Source organism: Mus musculus, chromosome 7 (genome assembly GCF_000001635.26).
Source record: "Mus musculus strain C57BL/6J chromosome 7, GRCm38.p6 C57BL/6J".
Classification (NCBI taxonomy): domain Eukaryota; kingdom Metazoa; phylum Chordata; class Mammalia; order Rodentia; family Muridae; genus Mus; species Mus musculus.
In genome coordinates this window covers 83,143,509-83,160,674 of record NC_000073.6, presented here as the reverse complement: position 1 = coordinate 83,160,674, position 17,166 = coordinate 83,143,509, and the positions used below count along the sequence as shown (strand labels likewise).

At 42.9% G+C, this 17,166-nt stretch overlaps 1 protein-coding gene across 2 annotated transcripts in view; it reads right to left on the bottom strand.

The window, feature by feature from the left end:
- A530021J07Rik (Riken cDNA A530021J07 gene) overlaps nt 1-12,212 on the bottom strand; it is a 30,976-nt gene extending 18,764 nt beyond the window's left edge. Inside the window, exons 1-4 of one of the 2 annotated variants that reach the window (XM_030242695.1) lie at nt 11,975-12,212; nt 11,472-11,571; nt 5,432-5,498; nt 4,739-4,942 (exon numbers count right to left, since the gene is read on the bottom strand). In XM_030242695.1, coding sequence (XP_030098555.1) covers nt 4,753-4,942; nt 5,432-5,498; nt 11,472-11,571; nt 11,975-12,031 — 414 coding nt within the window. In that variant the 5' untranslated portion in view covers nt 12,032-12,212 and the 3' untranslated portion in view covers nt 4,739-4,752. The remainder of the gene's footprint in view (nt 1-4,738; nt 4,943-5,431; nt 5,499-11,471; nt 11,572-11,974) is intronic. The other variant, NM_177895.3, reaches the window with a different exon arrangement.
- Nucleotides 12,213-17,166: the final 4,954 nt, after the last annotated feature.

Genomic DNA, 17,166 nt, shown 5'->3' with positions numbered 1-17,166 from the left:
AACTCATCTATATGCATCTGTAAACAAAAATACATAAATCTAATATACAGTGGCACACAGCACTCCTTTCCATTCCAAAAGGGAAGAAAGGAGGCATATAAGGAAGTGTGGAGCCAGCTGGTCCCTCCAGACTGGACACAATCATCACTATTCTGAAGCTGCACAGCTGTTAAAATGTGTATAAGACACTCAAGACATCAAGCCCATTAATATTTTCCCAGGGAGGGAGGGAGTGGCTCACAAGACTCATGAGATTCACGAGGCTTGTGAGATTCTCCCAAGGTCTTCACCAGACTGTCTTCAATCAAGACATCTGTGAGGACTTGTATTCCTTCATGGAGGTAATGGAGAGAGACACAAATAATAAGGCTTCCTCTCTCCTCAAGGTTCCAATTGTAGGCGGTGGTTCTGATGCTAAGGCCCTGTTCCCCCAATTGGTTCTTTTTTTTTAATTGGATAATTTCTTTATTTACATTTCAAATGTTATCCCCTTTCCCGGTTTCCCTCCCTCCCGGAAACACCCTATTACATCCTCCCTCCCCCTGTTTCTATGAAGGTGTTCCACCACCCACCCACCCTCTCCCACCTCTCTGCCCTTGATTCCCCTACACCGGGACATTTTTTGAGCTTTCATCAGATAAGGAGCTCTCCTCCCATTGATGCATGACAAGGCCATCCTCTGCTACATATGCAGCTGGAGCCATGTGTACTCCTTTGTTGATGGATTAGTCCCTGAAAGTTCTGGGGGCTCGGGTTGGTTGATATTGTTGTTCTTCCTATGGGGTTGCAAACCCCTTCAACTTCTTCAGTCTTTTCTCTAACTCTTCTATTGGGGACCCCGAGTTGTGAACAACCACCTCTCTATATGTAAGGCTCTGTCAGGGTCTCTCAGGAGACAGTCATATCAGACTCCTTTCAGCATGTACTTCTTAGCATCCAAAATAGTGTCTGGATTTGGTAACTATATATGGGATGAATCCCCAGGTGGGACAGTCTCTGGGTGGCCTTTTCTTCAACACTTTATCTCCATATTTGCTCCTGTGAGTATTTTGCTCTCCTTCTAAGAGGGACCAAACCACCCACACTTTGGTCTTCCTTCTTATTGAGCTTCATGTGGTCTGTGAATTGTATCCTGGTTATTTGGAGCTTTGGGGCTAATATCCACTTATCAGTGAATGCATACTATGTGTGTTCCTTTTTGTTTGGGCTACCTCACTCAGGAAGATATTTACTACACTCCGCCATTGCTGGTGGGATTGCAAATTGGTTCAACAACTCTGGAAATCAGTTTGGTGGTTCCTCAGAAAATTGGACGTAGTACTACCTGAGAACCAGCTATAACATTACTGGGCATATACCCAGAAGATGCTCCAACATGTAATAAGGACACATGTTCCACTATGTTCAAAGCAGCTGTACTTATAATATCCAGAAACTGGAAAGAACACAGATGTCCTTCAACAGAGGAATGGATTCAGAAAATGTGGTACATTTACACAATGGAGCACTACTCAGCTACTAAAAATGATGAATTCATGAAGTTCTTAGGCAAATGGATAGAACTAGAAAATACACACAGAGAGAATTGGGAGATGGGAAGAAGGAGGAGGCAGTAGAGGATGGAACTAAAGCCAATAAGCCTTGTGAGTTTTCGGTTGAAGTGGCCAATGACCGCTCTATCCGATTATGTCTTGGGTAGCAGGGGAAGTTAGCAGTGCCCAGTCATTGAGTTAGCAAAGGCATTTTAAGGTTAACTGGTGTGTGTGTGTGTGTGTGTGTGTGTGTGTGTGAATCTGGGTGAGGGTTGGCAGCACAATCCACCTGGAGCTTAAAACAGGGTAGCAAAAACTACATGCTACATCCAGTCACCACTCTGGAGGAGGGAAACAGTGCACTAGGGTAAGAGTTCTCAGTGAGGTTGCTACCTGCAAATTACTCAGGAGACCTACCCATGCGATAGATATCTCTAAATTACTATTGCTCCTGTAAGTAACCCCAAGACACATATCGTTTCACCAAGGTGCACTTGGATAGAATACTGTATCTGGTCTCTCAGTCTACCCTCTAGCAGGGTGAATAGATTTCCTTTATGTCTCTCCAGGAAAGTCACACAATAAATGGGATCAAAGTGATCTCAAAACCTAGCAGAGTAATGTTGGAGATTGGTGATAATATTTTGAATTTGCATGTCCAGATGCCGAAGGTCCTTGTCCCTAATTGGTTTTTGATCTATCAATAAAGATGCCAGCAGCCAATGGCTGGGCATGGGGCAGGAACCTTAGAGTTGCATAGGCTAAGACTCAAGGAGAGAGAAGAGATCAATATATTTGAGGGAGACAGATGGAGCAGACTCAGAGCTGCAGGAGATATCATCCAAAATATAGGCAGAAGGGGAAAGTAGCCCACAGAAGGGCAGCCCAGAAGTGTCTTGGGCAGCAAGACCAATGGGCATCACAGAAGGTAACTAGGCAGCAAAATTAAAGGTAGATTTGGAAGGTGTTTACTCAGAAGTACTGGAGAGAAGGGCATGCTAGCCATGGGAAGCTTAGAAGTGCCCAGCCTTTGAATTTGTGAAGGTCTTTTAAAATTGAGTGTGTGTGTGCGTGTGTGAGTTTTCCATTTGTGGATCTGAGATAGCTCCTGGGCAGGTGTGTGCATGGGACTCTCTGGGAGCACAAAGCAGTGCAGGCAAATATCTCACCACAACAGAATAGACCTTCCATGCTGTAGCTCAATGATCAGCATCCAGGACACAGTGTCATTATGTAAACTCCGTTGAACTTAGGCGTCTCTATGCCTATGATCTTGCCACGTGTAGGACATAAAGTCCTTCTCTGAAACCAGATCTACGAGTTCCCTTCAGGTTTCCTCAGTACATGTTGCATATTTGTGCCATTCAACATCCTGAGATCTCCACTACATCTTAGCAAAGCTCTCCCATGCACATCACCCTGTAAGAGTAGGGAATTCCCAGTAGGGAATCTGACCCTCTTACACTCACCTGGCTCCATAGCACTTTTCTTTGGAATCTTGGTGGCTATTTTGATCCCATGATTCTTGGATTCAGCATGCATCCAAAACCAGCACCAGGTAGATAACACCAAGTTCTAATGACTTGAGATAGAGTGGCTCTCCCTTGGACCATAAGCTAGACGTTTGTTTATTTGTTCGTTTGTTTGTTTGTTTGTTTGTTTGTTTTTAGAATCATTAGCCACTTATATTTATTTTATTTAATTTCTTTGTATGTTATTTTTGTTTATTCACTTTATATCCCTCTCACTGATCTTCTTCCTGGTCACCCCCTCCCTTTTCCCTTGTCCTCAGAGAGAGTGAGAGAGTGAAGCCCCTACCATGGCACATGAAGTCTCTGCAGGGCTAGTTAGGCTCATCCTCTCCCACTGAAGCCAGACAAGGCAGCCCAGCAGAAAAACACATCCTACAAATAGGCAACTGTCTTTGGGATAGCCCCACTCCAGTTGTTCAGGACCCTCAAGAAGACCAAGCTCTCTCTATCTGCTACATCTGTGCAGGGGGCCTAGGTCCAGTCAGTGTATGCTCTTTGGTTGGTGGACTCAGTCCCTTAGGGCCCCAAAAGTCCAGGTTAGTTGGCTCTCTTGGTCGCCCTGTGGAGTTCCTATCTCCTTTGGGGCACACAATCCTTCCCCCAACTCTTCCATAAGAGTCCCCAGGCTCTTATGTTTTGCTGCGGGTCTCTGCTTCCATATAAATCAGCTGCTGTGTGGAGCCTCTCAGAGGACAGCTATGCTAGACTCCTGTCTTTTTCAAAGAAAATCTTTTAAATGAGTATTAAGTTTTCTGTTACAGAACTTACAGAGAGAGAGAGAGAGAGAGAGAGGGTAGCTCATGTGCCCCACCAGTGCCCCAGTGTAAAGCAAGCAGGTCTTTTTTAGTGGAACTAATCTCTTCATCAACTACAGCTTCTTTGTTTTTAAACTTATGCATATTTCTTTTCTTCCTAAGGTCCATTTTTTAAAAATTTATGTATTTTGCTTTTTACTACCAATTTGCACTGTAAACCTGGCCAAAGCCAGAAGCAATGACCATGCTACTGCTTGAATGCAGTGAATACGCTTGAATAGCTTGACATTTGTTCTATCAAATAAGTCAGTCTACTCACTTTTGACTTGGGTTCACTCAAATTTCTAGAACAAGAGGAAAGTATAATTTTTGCCACAATATAACATGAATGCCCCCTGGTCTAATTTTTGACAGAGTGCTCGCCTCTATCTGAAAGCTCTTCAGCAGGAACCTTACCAACGATATTTATTTTTTAAAGTTATTATTTGTATTTTAGTGCACATGTGTGCATGCCACATTTCTATGGGTATCCACAGAGACTGGGAGAGGGTCTTGCATAGTGTGGAACTATAAATAAGGGTGGTCATTTGCTGCCTGTTATGAGTGTTGAGAATTAACTCAGGTTGTCTGAAAGAGTACCAAGTGCTCTCAGCTGAGCCATCCCTTCAGCTCTACCAAATGGTATTTCTATCAGTGTTCTGGTCTCCTCAACTCTGTCTAGAATCACTCTCTGAGCTATGCTCACAGCTTTCTGGGGATTCTCTATCCTACTCTATCTTCAAACATGTTAAACCTCCTCCCCCACCCCCCACCCCCCCAGAAAACCTCTAATAAAGTCCCAAGAACTTCAACCCCGCTTTTCTGGTATCGACTTTGCTTATTGTTTACTTTGCCAGAATCTAAGTGAGGAAAGACTCACTCTGGTTCTTGGTTTCATCCATTGTGACAGGGGAGGAAGAGCAGGAGGTCAGATTTCACGGCCACAGGGCTGGGTGGTAGAAGCCGTTCCCATTCTGGTGGGTCAGGCAGCAGAGACCTGTCCAGATCTTCAAGGGTTTTGTTCTTCTTGCTCTGCTGCCACCATCTTTCAAAGGTTCCACCACCTTCCAATTCCTGCCACCAGCTGGGGAACAAGCATCAAAGCACGAGCCTATTAGGGGTTTCAGATGCAAACCACAGCAGGTGCCCACCAGGATCTGTTTTGAAATAAATACTTCTTGTATTGCTTTAGATGAAATTTTTTTTTTTACTTCATATCAAACTATTGTCACTGGACAGGAAACTTTATAAATTGTCAGTGTACAGCTTAGAGCTATCACAGACTGAATCTCTTCATAGAATAAGGTTCTGACTCGCAAAGGGCACAAAGGGCATATCCATCCCTTCTAGGTTGTGGTCCTATGAAGTTATTATGATCTTGAACTCTTATACCCCAGGTGAGTCTTGTGAGACCCTCAACCACACATAAACTGAATCACACAGTGATTACAGTTGCTTTTCAACTTACAATGGGGTTACACCTCACCCAAACCAATATAAGCTACAAATATCATGCACCAGAAGGCCTTGAGCTCCCCCAGTCTACCAAACATCCTAGCACAGCAACACCTACCTTGTAGAGTCTGTTGGTTCATTGTCTCCCAACTGTGTGGCTGGCTGGAAGCTGTGGCGGCTGCTGCCTGGATTCAAGACAGAGAATCTGATTAGCTATTGAGAGCCTGGAAGTGAAAGGTCTGCTAAATGGGCACCACGTTCTTATCATTGCCAAAGGTGAACAATTGTAAGTCAAGGTTCTGTACCACTTGGCAGCTATCCCTACTCTTTCCTGCGCCATATCTTTAGCCCAACAATGTCTCTCTGTGTTCATATTGTCGTCTGAAACTTACCTAAAGTTTGTTTATTTTGTGATTGTGTGGTATTTGTTTTCTTCTATGACTATACCACCTGTCCATTCTAATGTTGAGGACATTTGGGGACTTTCCAGATTAGTGGCATTGTAAATACTACAGACTTCATGGCACAAGTCTTTCTGTGAACTTTCTGTGAATTTTTAAAGCCATGGTATATTCTATTCTTAAGAAGGCTAGGCTCAAAATACAAAATACAAAAAAAAAAAAAAAAGCAATAAAGCCCCAAATTCCCACAAATGGAGTAGCTAATTACTCACAGGGACATTCTCAGGGCACGGTGCTATGTATCACATCATATCATGGTAGAAGATGACGGGCGCAGAGGATTTTGCTACCTCTTTTGCTACCCCTTCCCTGGGACTGGGAGGGCCAAAGTCATGTATTTGAGTTCATGTATAGCAACTTGAGTTCAACCCTAAACTCATGCCAAAAAAAAAAAAAGCAAGTGTGTGGACCAGCACTGGGGAGGTGAGGATGGGGCTGGGGGGTAGGGTTCCTGAAACTTGCTGCTTGCTGACCAGTCACCCTAGCTGAATCTGAAAGCCACTGGCCAATGAAAGACCTTGTCTTGGGAACACAGAGGTTATCTGTTGGGGGTTGGTCTGAGGCTGCTATGTATTCAAATGCTAAATACTGGCCCCCAAGATCTGGCTGCCCCCTTACCCACAGATCCTCATGTATCTCCCCAACTTACAGCTATTGCTTAAATTAAAGGGGCTACAGACAATTTCTGGGGAGAATAGAAGAGGTGGAATTTTAGTTACAAGGCTTGGAGCCACAGGTAGAGACCAAGAGGAAGGAGGAGAGGGGAGGAGAGGAAAGGAGGAGGAAGACAGAGAGAACAGGAGGTCTCCATTAGATGTGATGGACCAGGAGCAGGTGCAGGAGGGAAATGTCCTCCAGGACAGACTGCTGGAGCAGAAAAGACCCGGTGAGATTTCAACAGCAAATACTTAGGGAATGCAGCTGGGAATTAACAGTCTAGTGAACAGAGATATAGATTAGGGGTAATCTCTCAGCATTTGTGCAAGAACTGATTAAATAATCCATAGGACTAGAACACAAATAACATAGGTCATCAGGGGATGGCAGTCATATTAATAACTAATAGAGTTTATTAAACTCCATTAACAATTGTTGGCTAACTTACACACATACACACACACACACACACACACACACACACACACACACACACACAAGCATATGCATATAAGTAAGAAAGGGAGAAGAGAGAAACAGGAGGACAGAAGAAAGGAGTAGAATAAAGAATAATTGAACTAAATAGACGTATCATATGCTGAAGATTTGACTAGTTGAGTGCAGTTTGCATGCCTGGGAAGAATGAGTCTGAGTCTACCATCTATTGGTCCATATAAGAGAAATTTCCCTGAGGACAATTCCTACTTCATATGAACCAACATGTCTTCATTTCACTTTTTCTATTAAAGAATCCCACAAGGTTCATAACAGAGTTCTGCAATATAAATGAAAATTTAGTTTCCAAATCAAAAGCTGGGAGAGGAAGTCTATAAGGTTTGAAAAAACAAAAGTTGAAAAGTGCCCTGAATGTCTCAGAGCTCCGAGAAAATACGCATTAATATTGATGGCTTTTCAATAAATGCTGGGGAAGGAAATATCTCTCCCCAAAGGAAGTACACAGAATTGCTTTCTTTCGGATAATTTTCCACATTTCCTCCGAAGTTTCCATAATTGACTTCCATCCACCTTTGAGAAGAAAATAAATAAAATCACTTTCCAGGAGTGAGTCTCAACAAACATTTCTCCCAGGAGAAGCCATCGGCACTGCCAGCCTGGTGGGCGTGGTGAGGTTTCCTGAGGTGGCCGTGGTGAGGTTTTCTGAGGCTCCAATGACGATCAGTTTCACTTGAGAGACAGAGCAGGATCCCCCAGGAGCACGTTCCACACAGGGCTGCATGTTCCTTTTCTTTTCCAGGAAAGACAAATGATACAAGAGAGAGCAGGCCTCCTCTCTATCAGTGGCTGGGTAGAAGTTCTCAGGTGGCCTGAACTGACTACTTTTTGGTTTAACTGCAGTTAGGTTTGCATGTTTGTTTTCCATCTGTTCCCAGACACCTAGCCCAGTGCATTTCATTTATGGTAATGTGATCGTGACCAGGATGTACTAGGTGATGTGGCTGTACTATAGGAACAGTAGAGCAATGGAGCAATGGGACTAACCAGTCCTAACAATTAGAGATATGAAGACCAAACTTGCAACCCAAGTAAAAATAGAATAAACATCATGTTTTCATCAATGGAAGAGCTAAATATGACTAACACCAAGTTGCTTTCATGCTGCCATCAGTTGATGGGAACATTGAGGCTCCTGTCCAGAGGACTCATCTGAAGAAAACTGGTAGAAGATATATGCCAGCATAATATGTCAACTGACCTGTGTTTTGTACTCAATGCTTCAGCTAAGTGTGCTGAGGGAATGCCCTCTGCAGGAACCTGAAGGAGACACATAGAAAATCCAATGGACCACGGCTGTACTGTGTCATGGAGCCTACAAGATGGTCAGGAGACAGATTAAAGGTATGAGACACTACTGTTCCAGATGAAAGGGGAAAGGTCAGCAAAGATCTCTACAAAGAAGTGACACTTGATGAAAATCTGAATGGCGGGGGTGAGTGAGCAATCTGCAGGAAAGTCACACCAGACAATATGGTCAACCCAACAGGCAGCCAGGGCCAAGCTTAGAGTGGATGACTGTGTTTTCCAATCACTGAAAGCAGAATCTGAAAGACATTTTGTCCAGACAAGAGTAAGAGTTGTGATTTTAAAAACCTTGGAATGAACTTTTCATCAGTTTTGTGAGTGAGAATTAGGGATGATGGCCAGGATCCAATTCACCCTCTAGAAGATGCAGGTGTAGACAGGCAATATGTTGGGTTTAAAGGGGCCAGTCTGTCTGTTCTCCTGCAGTGAGGGATGAACTCTTGATAGTCTGTGACTATCCTGATTGTAAATGAAGATGCCCAATGTAATAAAACCCATTGTTTTCTATAAAATATGTTAATTTTAACAATAATAAATAATAGAAAATTCCCTTATATCTGCAGATGCTAATCTTGCAAGTAGTATACCATATGACCAAGCTATGCCACTCCTTGGAATATGTTCAAAGGACTCCACAACCTTCTCTACATCTACATGCTCAGTCATGTTCATTGCAGCTCTATTCATGATGGCTAAGAAATGGAAGCAACTTAAATGTTCAGATGAATGGATAATGGAAATGCTATACATACATACACACTACGGAATACTTCTCGGCTATAAAAAAGTAAGCCAGGAAATACACAAGTAAATAAATAGAACTAGAAAATCCATATTGCCTGGGGTAACCCAGGACCAGAAAGATGATATTGCATGTTCTCTCTCCTTGGGTGCTCCTAACTTCTGACCTTCAGATGTGAGTACATATTTTAGGAGAACTGCAGAAACTAGGGAATTAAGCATGGGCTGTTGTCAGGATGGGGAGAGGTAGTGGTGAAGTAGAGATAGATAAGAGAACATCAGGGCACAAATGATCTGATCAGTAAATGGAACAAACAGGGGGGGGGGGCCCAATCAGGGAGGGAGAAGGGAGATAAATACATAAGAAAGAGAGAGGAAGGCAAAAGAACAGCAAGAATGTCTATAAAAGTCATAAGAATCATACTATCAACTATCTACCCCCCAAAATACCTACAATGCACATAAATCTCTGCATAAATAAGCATATAGTTTAAATGAAGCTGTCTCATCTGGGTGGACAATGCTCCCTCCAAGAGCCAACGACCCTGCAACGAAAATCTGAATGCAAGACATGAAAAGCCATACTTTTCAGTTGTTGGTCAGGGTTGTCTGGGAGACTCTCAAAATATTACAGACTATTTTTATATTATATTATAAAAATATATTATGTTATTTTTATATTATATTTATTTATATTATATTTGCCCTCAGTTGCCCCACAAGAAAGTAAGGTAAATTCCTATTGTGCAAGATAAATCCCTGTTGCATGGCCTGTCAGATGGCGGCCCAGAGGTTTCAGAGCTGGAACAGATGAAAGTCCCCTCTGTGAGGACTAGCTTTCATGTTACCATGAGGCACCGTGCAAGCTTCCGTAGGAGAAAAGCAATCAACACTCCTACAGTGCTATGATATCTATGAAGCACAACAATGACCAGTGTGGCGCCATAGCCCTCAGGTGCAATAGTGGCACACATACCTTTGCTGGCATACAGATCAGTTAGGTCTCAAATTAAAGCCCACTTAAGAAGACTGAAACATAGTGAACATCCAGATCTTGGAGGAGACTCTAACATTTCATTAAACAAACATAATCCCTAACTGCATTCTAAACATTTGTCTGTATACTCACAGAGAAGTATATCTCTCACCTTTCATCAAGAAAAATTCTCTTTGCAACATTCAGAGACCATTACAGAAAACCACAACTAATAAAAATTCAGTGTTTAGAACCCAATCCCAATGGATACATCCACAAAACAACCTCAGCTTCTAAAGTTCAAGAAACATTGAGATAAAGGAGGTGGAATGATTACAGAATAATCATGGAATTGGCTGTGAGACTGTATCTCCTGCTAATGTCAGAATCTACAGCCACCTAAACATTAGATGAACAGCAATAGACCTAGACCTGCCAAAGTATATGGGGTACAGGATGAGGGAGTCCTCTAGGCTCCATCCTATACAACTAAGGAATGCTAAGAGCATTCTTTCTGAGAGATACAGTCTTCTCCAGGGAATTGGTTATATAACACAAAATGGTCAGCCATAAATCATACACACGAGTAAATTATACAGATTGAGAAGGTTATATTTAAGAATGAAATACATAATATACTTAGGTATATGCAATAACAATTAATGAAAAAAGAGGCCATATCCAGAGACTGCCCCCACCTGGGGATCTATCCCATATACAGTCACCAAACCCAGACACTATTGTGGATGCCAACAAGAGCTTGCTGACTGGAGCCTGATACAGCTGTCTCCTGAGAGGCTTTACCAGTACCTGACAAATACAGAGGTGGATGTTCTCAGGCAACCATTGGACTGAGAACAGGATCCCCAATGGAGGAGCTAGAGAAAGGACCCAAGGAGCTGAAAGGGTTTGCAGCCCTATAGGAGGAACAACAATATGAACCAGTCAGTAACCCCAGAGCTCCCTGGGATTAAACCACCAACCAAAGAGTACATGTGGAGGGACCGACTGCTCCAGCTGCATATGTAGCAGAGGATGGCCTTGTCAGTCATTAATGAGAGGAGAGGCCCTTGGTCCTGTGAAGGCGCTAAGCCCCAGTGTAGGGGAATGCCAGGACCAGGAATGAGGAATGGGTGGGTTGGTGAGCAGGGGGGGAGGGAGAGGGGATGGGGGTTATCGGAGGGGAAACCAGGAAAGGGGATAACATTTGAAATTTAAATAAAGAAAATATCTAATTAAAAAAATAAAAAAGAGGCCATAAATTTGAAAGAGATCAAGGAGGGCATGTGGGAAGTCTTAGAGGGAAAAGGGAGAGTAAATGATAAAATTATAATCTGAAAATAAAAGAAATAATCTTTTTTAAAAGGATGAATAGTAAAGTAAACATGAAGTACAAAATAAGGAAGTCCAATATAACAACAAAACAAAACAAAACAAACACAGTCAAAAAGAAGAGAGGGCTAGCAAGCTGGCTAACTGAATAAAGGGGCTTGCAGACAAACCTGATGACCTGAGTTCAAGCCTCAGAATCCACATAGTAGAAGGAGAGAACTGACTCCTATGAGTTTCTTTGTCCTTTTGATGTGTGTGCCTGTGTTCCTCCTGTCAACATACAATAAATGAATAATTGTGTTTAAGAGAAAAGGGAAGCTTTAAAAAATGCTTGTAAGAAGAAACAGAGGCCTGAAAGTGCCTTTTGCCATTCTAAATACATTTTCTAAACAGAATTAAATAGTATATAAAAGTGTAAAAAGAATTCTTAAAACAAAGAAATACATCATAGTCAGTTTTTCAGTATCTATGACAAATCGGTCCCAAAGCCCCAAGGGGATGCTTAAGCCTCTTATGGGAATTGCTGTATCCTTTTGCATATAACCCACACACATCACCCCTCTCTGCCCTTTAGCTCATATCTAGATTAATGCCAGTGCCTGGCAGGATATAAATTCTATGCACGCAGAGAGATTACATTTATTAGAGAAAAAGAAGAAAAATATATACATACCAAGCAGAGACAAAGTTTTTGAACAAGTACTTTCTGGTCCACAGAGGCAGAGTCCATGGTACACAAGAAGACAGACACATCACAGCCAAGTCTACCGAGAGAAGAACATATTTACCCCACACCACCCAGCCTGTGCTGCTGCAGGCTAAAGCAAATCCAAATGATCAGTGCTGAAACCTCTGAAACAGGAGCTGAACCAGATGTCTACGCTTTTTTAAAGATGTTTGTCTCAAGTGCTTGTTAAAGTAATGGAAAGCAGAAAAGAATTGGAGCAGACCGTTTCATATACACACTCTCATTCAAAAGGGGTATGCATGCTTGCTGAAACAAAAGAAACCAGGCCACAGTCTCAACCACCCACTAGTGATGGCAAAGCCACAAGAAAGAAATGTCAAGTTGGGAGTGTTCATATGTGCCAAACACAGCAAGAGGGTTAAGAATGGCTTGCGACTTTACAATTAGTAATGGCATTTACAAACTTGGTCATCGTTTGCCTTAGCAGGTTCAGTGGATGCAAACAAGCAGGAACTTGTGAAAGGATTGGATAGGGAAGGTGTGAGCCATATTATTACTTGAGTAAAAGGGTCCGAGATACAGCTACTTGTGTGGCACAGTTGAGGTAGTGGAAGGTGATTGCTGTTTCCTTCTTCTTGTTTTCAGGAGACTTATATGCAACCACAGACCACAGAGAAGGCGATGGGGGTGGAGGTGGAGGTGTGGGGGGCAGAAGGAAGATATGAAGGACCAGAAACATGGAAAGGAGGGAAATGGAAGCAGCTGTGATCTACCCTAACAGAAAGCATGGAAGTGACGCTTTCCTCAGAGCTAAGACAGAGGGAAAAGGCTGATGTAGAGGAAGGAGGGAAGCTAAGCATGATTGCCAACCAGAAGACAGAGCTGTCATGCAAGGTATGTTGGCTGGTTTTATGTCAACTTAACATGAGCTAGAGTACTGGAGGAGAGGGAGCCTTGATTGAGAAAATGTCTCTAGAAGATTGGGCTATAAACAGGTCTATAGAGCATTTTTCTTAATCAGTGATTGATGTAGGAAGGCCCACCCCATTGTGTGTGGTGACATTTCTGAGCTGGTAGTCCTAGGTTCTATAAGAAAGCAGGCTGATCAAGCCTTGGGGATCAAGCCAGTAAGCACCATCCCTCCATGATCTCATCTTCAGTTCCTGCCTTGTGTTCCTGCCTTTACTTCCTTTGATGATTGGCTATGATGTGGAAGTGTAAGCCAAAATAAATCTTTTCCTCCCCCAAGTTGTTTATGGTCATGATATTTTACTACACCCATAAAACCTCTAACTAAGAACAATCACCCACCCCACTTCACCCCAGCCTCACTAACAGTACAGACATCAAAGCAGTTCCTGATAATGAGGCCAAATAAGCTGAACAATTCACACCTGTAATGTAGATCTAAGTTTTGGCTAAGGCCAAAGATGATTTAACGTTTTGTAAGGAGAATGGAATTCAAGTACATGTCCTAAAAAATGGCGAGAGTTCCAGGGAGTATAACATGGAGTAGCGGGATCCTTGGTGAACGTAATATGAAGACGCTGACCAAATGGCCTTGGCTTTCGGAAGGGAACTAGGAATGGATCAAATTCTAATCATTACAAAGGCAAACATGATTCAAAAATGTTGGAGAAGCCTGAGACACTGTGATCCCTCAGTAACTACTCAATAGGTATTTCCAGGCTAACACATCTTGCATGGGTGTTTGGAGTAGTTTCTTAGATACTTCTCTCAATAATCAGCTACATCTCCTACCTGTTTCCAACTCCCATAGGCCCAGCCAGAATTCTTTTCCTAAAATATAGATTCTGGATTCATTATTCACTGTTGAGAATGTGTCCTTATCATGCCCAGGGTAAATATAAAAACATCAGTCTGCCACTGAAGCCTCGGGATAATGTGGAGCCACCCTACTTTCTAGTCTAGTCTCTCTTGCATCTCATTCATGCCAATCACTTTAGAGTGACTGCCCTGGGGTTGGGGAGAGACTTGGAAAATGCAAAAGCAGCTTCCATGGATTGGTATCCTGTGTCCATCACATTCCCTCGCTGTGTGACCTTACTACTGTCACATTACTAATATAAGCCCATTCCATACACTGAAGATGACATCTCTCTCAGGATGTTGTTACAGGATTAAGTGAGCTAATGTGACAAAACACATAGTGAGTATTACTGATTCCATGGCACGTGCTCTCGTGCCTGAGGGAGTGTCCCCTTGCTCTCTGCTGAACATCTTCCCACTCTGCCCATCTCACACCAAGATTACCACCTCTTTGAAGTTCTCCATTCTCTTATTTTCATATGAGCCAAGGTAAAATTAATCACTGCCTTTGTGCTCCTGGGAGATTCATTTGGTCCCAATTAGAGCAATATTAGCATTGTGTTTGAAGTAATTCTTTACCACAGCTTTCCAAGCACAAAGCAGTAGTAGGCTTGTCCTTTTGCTAAGGGCCACGGGCTAATTCAAGCTTTGCAGCCTTTGATGTACAAATAATGAAAAGAGAGGGTGCGTTCTTAATCAGAAATAAAGAAACATCACTTGCTACATCTTCAAGGAAAAAAAAAACCATGCTTTTTCACTGATAATAAAAAGCCCAATTACTGTCTTCTTTAAACCATCTACATCTCAAGGGTTTAGACAGTGCTTGTGACAGGTCATTTTTCAATAAAGATCTTCTAATCAGGTGGGATGGAACAAAGTCATCTTCCTGGGGATAAAGCTGTCCCCATCCACCACCCAAGTTTCATTACCGCAAAGTACATCTATTTTGAAAGAAAATTCTAAAGTGAACTTCTCATAATATGAACAGCTAAGATGCATTTTAATGAGCAGCAGAAAGCTTATAATATCTCACGGTACTAGCCGGCAATATGTCCCTTTTCTTGCCAGTAATATTTTCAATGAGGAAAGCATCTACAAGTATTTCTAGCTCCCTTCATGTTATTAAAAGTACCCTTGTAACCTAGCAACCACCAAGATACAGATATTAAAACAGACACTTCATGATATATTCCAGTACTTTGCCATCCATAGCATAAACGTCTACATTCTAATAATTACTCGCTCCTTATTTATGGGAATAATTCAATGCCATTTCCCCCCACTGTCTTTTGCAAACCCCCTTCCCCTTCCCTTAATATTTTGACCTATCTGCTCAGAGGTAAAGTAAGGGGAAGATGAAGTCAGCTCAAAAACAAGCAAGAGTGGAAGGGTGTGTCCTAGCGGGTCAGGAGAAAGTGGTTAGGAAGCTCAGCCCACCCAGTCTGACCATAGCCCCTGGGCCTTGTCCTTTAGACATGATCAGACTGTTCTCTTTGCAGTGGACAGGCACCTCATTGGTTGAAAGCTTTACATCATGTTGCAGTCACTGAGGCCACTGTGATGAATGCCTTCTGTCTTCTTGCAGTCTCATAATCTCTCCATTGAGGCATCAGAAGCTGGCTAAAGCTGTCACGTGACCAACTGTAGACCAATGCAACAAATCTGTGCGCTTTTATGTGCACAGGGTGGAAGGGCTGGTGCCCTGGCTTGAGGTAGGCAGAAGAGAGTGATGGGAGTGGAGTTAAGGTAAGCTGAAGGGAAGAAGAATATCACCTCCTAGGGGCTGCGGTCATTAGAGACACTGATGGAAACAAATCCTTCCAGGACAGGATGGTGTCTCCATGGGCACAGTGCTTGCCGTGAAAGCATGAAGGCTTGGGTTTGGATCCGCAGCTCCCGTGTGGATCACGAAGCTGAGTGTGGTGGTAACAGCATGTATTGACAAGCCCAGCACTCAGCAGATGAAGAAAGAAGGGTCCCTGGAGCTTACTGGCCACCAACTCAATGAACTCCAGGTTCAGTGAGAAACTCTGTCCTCCAAAATAAGGTAGAAAGAGAGACTGGGGAAGAGACCCAATGTTGATCACTGACCTCTGCATTTTCTCACATGTGCATACCTGCATACACTACTACTGCACACATATGAAAGAATCTCATTTTAGTTTAGTTTACTTTAATTAAACTCTTTCCACCACACGTGTCCAGGGTACTGGGGAATAAAACACAAGTTTAATAGCTAGAAGAAACTCTAAACTTGAAAATCAGGGGCCCAGGAGATGTCTTAGAGTATAAAGGTGCTTGCCACCAAACCTCATGACCTGAGTTTGATCCCTGTGTCCCACATGGTGCAAGGAGAGGAGTAAGTTAAGACTCTCAAAATTCATTCTCTGACTTCCACAAGTGTTTCACAGCACTAGCACATCAACACACACACATGCACACGCACATGCACAGACACACAAATGCAGGTACACACTCACATATCGCACACATACACACACATAAATAAAGTTTTTTAAAAAGAAGAAGATCACAGTTGTGATGAGATTAACAAAAGAAGGAACGTGAAGAATAGAGAAAAAGGAAGTGCTTAACTCTAAGCCTCAGGCAGGATGACTTCTAAGGGGAGGCGGTGTGTTATGGTGATAATGAATAAAGATGATTGATGTTATCAGCAAATACACTGTCTTCTGGTTCCTGTTTTCTGTGCAGCTAATGAAGATAAACTTAAAGAAGTATACAGAGCCTAAAAGGAGCTGTGAGTGTGACGCTGCTACTAAAGCTAACAGGCAGTGTTGCTTCCAGCACCTCTGCAGTAAGAGTCTAACTCCTGCTTCACTCCAGAAGCCACAGGTTAAAAAGCAAACAATAACAAATTATAAAGTTTCAGGAGATGGAAGACCTCGGAGGTCCCCATGCAGGCAGTGTCTCAGAAGTGACTCAGAGGCTTGGAGGGCAGGGGATGGAGGTGAAGAACGATCATTCCTGAATATGCATATGACCCCTTTCCAAAAACCATCACATCTACTGGATTACAATATCAGTGGCACATCTTGGCCACTGGGTGCCTTTGTGACTTCCAAATGAAGTCATAAGGAGACTCTCCCCAATCCACTCCTGCAGGCACTTCAGTCCCTAGTGGTGAACTGGGCACAGAATTCACTTAAGGTTTCCATGTTTGTGTTGCTTCCATGTTTGTGTTTCTTCCTCCTAAGCAGATTCCCTTGCCTGTTCTCTTTCTTAGCTCTCTCTCTCTCTCTCTCTCTCTCTCTCTCTCTCTCTCTCTCTCTCTCTCTGTGTGTGTGTGTGTGTGTGTGTCTGTGTCTCTCTCCATGTCTCTCTCTGTC